This window comes from Melanotaenia boesemani, chromosome 4, assembly GCF_017639745.1.
Source record: "Melanotaenia boesemani isolate fMelBoe1 chromosome 4, fMelBoe1.pri, whole genome shotgun sequence".
Lineage (NCBI taxonomy): Eukaryota > Metazoa > Chordata > Actinopteri > Atheriniformes > Melanotaeniidae > Melanotaenia > Melanotaenia boesemani.
In genome coordinates, this window is record NC_055685.1 from 25,806,547 (window position 1) to 25,814,324 (window position 7,778).

The 7,778-nt window shown below is 37.9% G+C and overlaps 1 protein-coding gene across 1 annotated transcript in view; it reads left to right on the plus strand.

The window, feature by feature from the left end:
• Positions 1-5,361, plus strand: part of LOC121638013 (CD209 antigen-like) — a 29,929-nt gene extending 24,568 nt beyond the window's left edge. The window contains exons 9-12 of the mRNA XM_041982432.1: positions 1,167-1,229; positions 4,632-4,768; positions 4,982-5,082; positions 5,164-5,361. Coding sequence (XP_041838366.1) covers positions 1,167-1,229; positions 4,632-4,768; positions 4,982-5,082; positions 5,164-5,305 — 443 coding nt within the window. The 3' untranslated portion in view covers positions 5,306-5,361. The remainder of the gene's footprint in view (positions 1-1,166; positions 1,230-4,631; positions 4,769-4,981; positions 5,083-5,163) is intronic.
• Positions 5,362-7,778: the final 2,417 nt, after the last annotated feature.

Sequence of the window (7,778 nt, forward strand, 5' to 3'; positions counted from 1 at the left end):
GTACATCTTTTTATAGTCAAATTTCAGGTATATAAAAACTTGCAAATGGTGATTAATTATTAGATTTTTTTTGTGATTAATTTGAAAGTTGTGATTAATCATAATTAATTCATTTAAAAGCTGTGGTTAATCATGATTAATTCATTTAAAAGCTGTGATTAATTTGATTAAAATTTTATTCATTTCGCTCCTGACGTCCTGACATAAGACAAAGCAGTCGTTAATGTTGCTCTCTGGCACTAGTCAGTGCTAGCACTCTCAACAGTGGGAGTGACAGTGGGGACAGTCAATCATGTCACCAAGAAACAAAAGTTGTTTCTTGGTGACCACCTTAGGCTAGGTGGTCACTTTCTTCTGTGAAGTTTTCACGACATATTCATGAAACCACATTGCACAGCATTCTCCAGTTGCCCATCTTCTTTGTCGCAGATTGTAATAATTTGAAAATTTGTTTTTTTTTTTTTTTTTTCCTAGCAGCATGATTCTAAGCAGTCTATAATACTGTTGGCCTCTGCTTTTATCAGTTGCAGCATGCCTAGAAAAGAGAAATTAAGAAAACACAAGTTAAGCAGCAAGGAGGATGAGGAGGAAGATGATGAAGGAGAACGGTCAGAGCCAAGACCAGAGTCATGTTAACTGTTTAAGGCCTTTTAATAAATGATAAGAAATAATAATTCCTTACAATTCTATAGTGTTTTTCTAGACACTCAAAGCGGGGACCTCTGGTTTTTAAAAATGAACTCTTCCACAAATTTTATTGAACCAAGTAAAAGTGTCCACAGTGTAGTTTGGCAGTCCCAAATCTGGTACAGGCTATATTAGCCCAGTACATTATTTTGTAGCCCCACAAATATAAGTTCTTTCCATGTTGGGCCTTACAGAATTCACAGTTATCTTGTCTTTACCATTGTAGGCTAATAATGAAATTTTGACCATCGTAAATACCCAATTAGAATTTGTCTGCAGAACACAGCTAGTGGTGAGGCACTGAAGTCAGACTATGGCAGGTGCAGACTGGTGTTAGTCTTAGTGTTGTAATGCATTGACTCTTGTCACTAAGCAGCCTTACTCAAGTAGATAAAAGCCTGAAATGTTTTTTTTTTTTATTTTATTATTTTTTTTTTATTTTTATTTTTTTTTTATTTAATTTTCTCTTGAATAAACAGATTTGCAGCATCGTGCAGTGATTGAAGAACAAGACAACTTGAAGGCACTACTAAAAAAAATGGGTGAGACAAACTTCTCATTGTGTTTTAATATGACTTTGAAATATGTTCTTTATGTAAAAGTTTATACATGATATTGTTTTAAAAAACTATAGAATGAAATTGTTAGGAAAATTATTCCCAACACAAGCACTACAAAGCTAAACCTTCAACACAATAAAGAACAGAGAGCATTACTTTATGTATACAATTTTACATGGAGTGTGTGCTTCATACAGACACGATAAACACTGAATTGTTTCACACATCCCAAGACTTTATAAAGGGAGGTTCATGAGGTCCTTCCCTCAAACATTACACACTTCAGACTTACACAAGACTTAGGTTACGATATTTTTCCACTAAAGATAAGACTTAGAGGCATGAGTTGGTCAGAGTCCGGTCTCGTTCTGGAAAAATCACGTTCTTTCATCTCGTCCATGGCTTTGACTTTCTGTTTCTTCAGACTCAAGCATAAACCAGCACATATATGCACAAAGAATGCTGCTGAGTGCTTTTTCAAAATCTTAATGATTAAAATACAAAGACTGATACTGAATAGATGCAAAGTAGATTCTAAAAACACAATGAATAAATGATTGGTTCAAAGGATAATGACGAATCATTTATAAAATCACAATATAATATAATAAACATAATGATAATATATGTGACTTTCCTTACAGAAATAAAATACATTTTAAATGGACTTGGAATGGTAAATGGACTTGTACTTATATAGCGCTTTTACAGTCAATTTGACCACTCAGAGCGCTTTACACTACTTATCACATTCACCCATTCACACACACATTCACACCCCGATAGGCACATCGGGAGGCAACGTGGGGTTAAGTGTCTACAAACCAAATCAGAGAATTTGGTATTTCAGTGTTCAGTAATTCTGGTCTGGGCAAAATACTCTGTGTGCTTTTAGCAAGGCAGTCAAATGGGGTTGTGACAGCAACTTTGCCATGCACAACAATCGTCTATAGCGTGACAAAAACACTTTTTTGTTTTGGAGAAGTAACACTGCTACTGCATGAGGAACCAAAAGTCTGAGTGGGTGAAATAACACCAAGGCCACAGAACTCTGCAACTGGATCGAGCTTAGATGAATAATAAGCTACTGGTCTTAATTTGTCTCCATAAGACTAATAATTTTAATGATTAAAATACAAAGACTGGTACCAAGCAGATACAAAGTAAGTAAGTAAGTAAAAACACAATGAATAAATGATTGGTTCAAAGGATAATGGCGAATCATTCATAAAATCACAATATAACATAATAAACATAATGATAATATATCAATCAATCAATCTTTATTTATAGAGCACTTTTCATACATAAATGCAGCCCAAAGTGCTTTCCATGGTTAAAACAACCCCCCCCCACACACACACACACACACACAAACACACACACAACTCCCTCCCTCCCCGCGTCCTGTCACATACCAGTATGTACAAGCAGGCATACACATACACATACACACACACATACTTGCACATAATCAAAGACTAATGTGAAGTTGAGCACAGATGAGCCAGGTAAGGAAACACTATCACAGGGAGCCGTCTACACCGGGAGCTGTTCACAGGCCACGACCGCCAGGACACCGACCCAGGGCACACTGCCAAGTGAGAGGCAGAGGAACCACCCAACCAGACTGAAGAACCCGCAGGACAGAGCCGCAGCAGCCACAGCCGATGATAGCCCCCGGTGCAGAAAGCCCCCTCCGAGGAAACACTGGAGAAATAACCTAAAAATATTATAAATAGAATAAAAGCATAGAATAAAAAAAATGGGTTAACATAGAAAAATAAATAGGCTAGGGGAATAAAATAAATAAAAATAAAATGAATAAATATTAAGTAAAAGCTAAATTAAAAAAATATGTGACTTTCCTTACAGAAATAAAATACATTTTAAATGGACTTGGAATGGTAAATGGACTTGTACTTATATAGCTGTTTAGGAGGGGAGGACTGGGCGCTAATTCAGATGTATGGATAGCAGGCACCAAGATGCTATGTCGGTCAGGACATATGGACTGAAGACAAAGAGGTCAGGGATTGTCTTTCACAGGCTTCAGTGGCTGGGCACTTTATTATGCCAACTCAGTGTTGTAACAGTTTTTCTCGTCACTCACTGAACACTCGGAGAGGCAAAACAAAGGCACACTTGAACAAAAAAAAGACCCAACTTTCAATTAACTATAAGGAGGGTCGTCAGCAGGAATGTGAGCACCGTCTGTTAGCGGCGCTGCATGTTCTTGCTGCATGCTCTAATCAAGTAATAAGCTCCTGAACATTATGTCACTTCCTACCAGCGGCACGAAGGAAACGGACGTCCTTCAACAATAACAGCCTTTTATACAATAGCGCTTTTCCAGTCAGTTTGACCACTCAAAGCGCTTTACACTACTTATCACATTCACCCATTCACACACACAGTCACACCCCGATAGGCACATCGGGAGGCAACGTGGGGTTAAGTGTCTTGCCCAAGGACACTTTGACATGTAGTCAGTGGAAGCCTGGAATCGATCCGCCTACCTTCCGGTTGAAAGACGACTGCTCTTCCTCCTTCATCCTTCTTATACCTGCTATGACTTGAAAATTACAAAGTTAAGAAATTATTTTGTTTGTTTATTAAACCTTAAAGCATTTATCTGATGTAATGGTAAAATTACATATAGTCTGACTTCATTTGTTTTATTCTTTCTTCCATAAGATAGCTGTAGTGGGGAAATGCTTGTGACTCTGTTATGAAACATTGAGGTATTGCATAAATTTCACACTTGTCGAGTTCATCTATTACAGTATCTTAAAATTGCAGAAGTATGCATATCATGTAGACCTGTTTCTGCTCATCTCTGCTCATCTCATGATAGTAGGGTTCCCCTTTTGGGGCAGACAGCTGAGTGAACTCCGTTAGAACTAGACTGAGACACTCAATATTCTGTGAATAACACTCCCTTGCCTCTGCTCTAAGCAGATGCAAATAAATGTTAAGTCTTGTTGATTCTGCTTTTTATGACTGCATCCTGTTTGCGTGCATGCAACCAGGGGTATAACTATCTGTGTCTTACAGTCTGACTTCGCACTCGCCCAACCAAAGCTGTTTGACTGTGACTCCCATTGCTGCAGCTCTTAATAAAACATCCTTGCTATATTCTCATCCAATGTGTGACCTTTGAGAAATTATTCCATGACAGTGACAATACACTGTTCTGTGCAAGTGAACCCCATTACCAGTGTAGTTTAAGGGTGATTTCAGGTTGAATTTCTAATTTATTAGCTTTTTCTGTTGATGGTGTATTATATGATGCTATATTCAGAGTGGTATTGCCCATTTTTCTCCAAGATTAATTTATTTCTTAACTTCTAAATGGCATAAATTGTGTTTGGTTTTCATTAGAAGGTCAACAAGGATGGATTATTTTTGGAGGGAGTGCTTACTATGTTTCTTCGACCACTAAAAGCTGGCAAGAAAGTCGAAATGATTGTCGTCAAAGAGGTGCAGACCTGATAATTATCAACAGTAAAGAAGAACAGGTACGTGTGTGTGTGTGTGTGTGTGTGTGTGTGTGTGTGTGTGTGTGTGTGTGTGTGTGTGTGTGTGTGTGTGTGCGTGTGAGTCTGTTTGTATGACAGATGTAGTACCATTTATTTAAAAATAAGAAGATTGATTAATAAATGCAAGGTTCTCATTGTCAGAGAACACTCTTGTTTGTTTTGGTTTAATTTCCCTCCCTCCTCCTAAATTAGAGTTTTGCAAACCAGTTGAAGATGAACTTGTGGATTGGTCTGACTGACTCAGAGAATGAAGGGACATGGAAATGGGTGGATGGGAGTCAACTCACCACAAGGTTAATATGTTTTTAATAGTTTGAATCACTGTCATAAAAAGTGCGGTAACTCATTAAACAACTTGTTACTTCTTCTTTCAGCTACTGGGGTCAATATGAGCCAAATGGTAACAGAAAAGAAAACTGTGGAGAAATACAGACTTTTGACAAAGAAAGCAGCTGGAATGATAAGGATTGCTCCTATTCACGCTCCTGGATATGCGAGATGAGACTTCCACTGTAACTCAGAAATAAGAAGAAAAGACACATTCATGTTGTTTTTATCTACAGCTTATCAGGGAAATAGCAACGTAGACCCTTTTCCATGTACTCTAATCAGAGTGCGAACCATACCATGGGCTAAGGGGGAGCCGCTTTTTTGCATTTCCTATCTTTATTCGGCAAGTAAGAACATGATGCCAGGTGATATTACAGCTTGCCCCACAGAACATAGGCGTACCAATACATAATGGTTAACAACTCTTATGCAACAATAATACATAACAGGTGCAAATGTCCCTTACAAAAAAAAATTTTACCACTTTTTTTGCAAAGATCAACTTACATAGTTAATATTCCCCACAGATCACACACGTACACAGCGATGCTGGCCATACACAATATAATGAGCAATGATAGTTTCCCATATTGTAAATAGTTAAAGCAGGTCTTACCTTACCTTTTACGCATTTACTTCTTTTATTTTGTATTTAACGTAGATCTACAGGAAGTTTAACTTGGAGCACCGCCACGCTTCAGTGGTCACAATAATTATAGCATCCATAGTCATACTTTAGGCTACAGTGAATTTGTGAGCAATCAGCATACATTTTATTGTCAGTATTATATAGCTCCCCCAACATTTTATAAATCCTGTTTCTAGGGGAGCTCATGTTTCATTAAGGGGAGCTATAGCTCCCCCAGCTCCCCTGTGGTTCGCACCCAGACTCTAATCACATCAGTTTCTTAAACACGGATTTTAACAAGTCCTCCATGCTACCGTCAAAAGATGCATGTGAGGACTTTGCAGATCACTTCAGCAGTAAAATCAATGCTTGTACCCAAGAGCCTACCTTTCAGATCCCATTAGATACATTTGATTAAAGACAAAAAAGGGGGTTAGAGTTCTTGTTTGTGTACAAACTGAAACTAAAATATTTTTAAACTGCTTTGTTATACTTTGTTGTGTAAAGGCTTGTTTTATTTTATTATGCATGTATTCTTTTTATTATGTAAAGCACTTTGTGCTGTTTTTTGGCATGAAAAGCTCTTCTTGAAAAAAATTTGTTTTGATGAGAATATGAAAACCTTTATTAGTCCTTCAGTGGGAAAATTGCTTTGTTGCAACAGTACAGGTGCAGTAAGCAGAAGCACACAGATGATATAAAAAAGAACACACACAAATAAAAACTAATAATATGTACAGTATATGGTCTGACAGGGTGAGTATGTATTATGAATAAATATTTACATAAACATGTATATAAATATGTAAACACAGTTTACATGTGTTTATTGTAAAGTCTGACAGCAGCAGGGAGGAATGACCTGCGGTATTTCTCCTTCACACAGTGAGGATGTGAATTGACATGTTAACATTATCTGAGCTGTTGTCATTTATCACTTTATCATATTATTTTATTATTTATCGGGTTCTGCTAAATGACAACAAGACAACAGCGTTGAGTGTTATGACCCCCTTTCGTCTAGGGGTTAAGGATCAATAACAAACCGGACCGGACGTCGTCAAAATGGTATAAATAACAGTATTTATTAAATAAATACAGATTCCTATAAACAAAAATACAAATACCGGGTTCAATAAACAAAGAATGAATTCCTCTAAACAAAATATACCATGTCCGGTTACAAAATAGCAAAGTGTCCTTTTTCAGGTTAACTATACAAATATACAAAACAACCGAATAATAACTACTAACTTAAACCTCCTCCTATTGAGGGTACCAATAACTTTTACAACAAAAAACAAATCACGAAAACCTCCTATAAACCAAATGTCTTATACAAGCGTCAAACATAAACTGGAACAGAAATAGTCTTTTCTGTATACCACAAACTCTGTCAATTAGAAAAGCTCTCACAAATACCACAGCCAGTTCTAAACCCACACAGGGACAACACACGAAAGAGTCTATTTCAAGCTGGCGAACTGTGTGCCCACAGTACACAGTCGCCCAGAATGATGATAAAGCTGGCTTTTATTCACGAGGCATCGCCCCTTTAGGAAGTCCCAGCACTGCAGGTGACCAGTCCTGGCGGGGTAGAGGGGAGGAGAGGAGCAGCTCCTGATGGCAGTCGACAGGTCACGACGAGACACAGCTGGATCCAATTCCGGCACCAGACTGACAGGCCAGGGGCCGTAACATTGAGGTGTAGAAAGGTGTGTCCTGTTGTCACAATAGCTTCATTTGGCTCTGAATACTATCTGTGCAAACTCAGAGACACATTAGCTGTGATCCTTTGTGTTCCACCCCCATAAATTAAACCATTAGGGGAACAGGGGTTGAACTGATCTGCTACTGAGATGTTTTCACTTCCATGAAGCAAAAATTCATTCAGCATCATGTCACCACTGTTTGCTTTGTTAAAGCTGCCAAAGAGGAACAAGAGCTGCCTTGTTTAGATCTAGCAGGACATCTGATTAGAAGTGTCCATTCTGTAAAAACAGCTACAATATTGGACAAACCAAGGTTGAA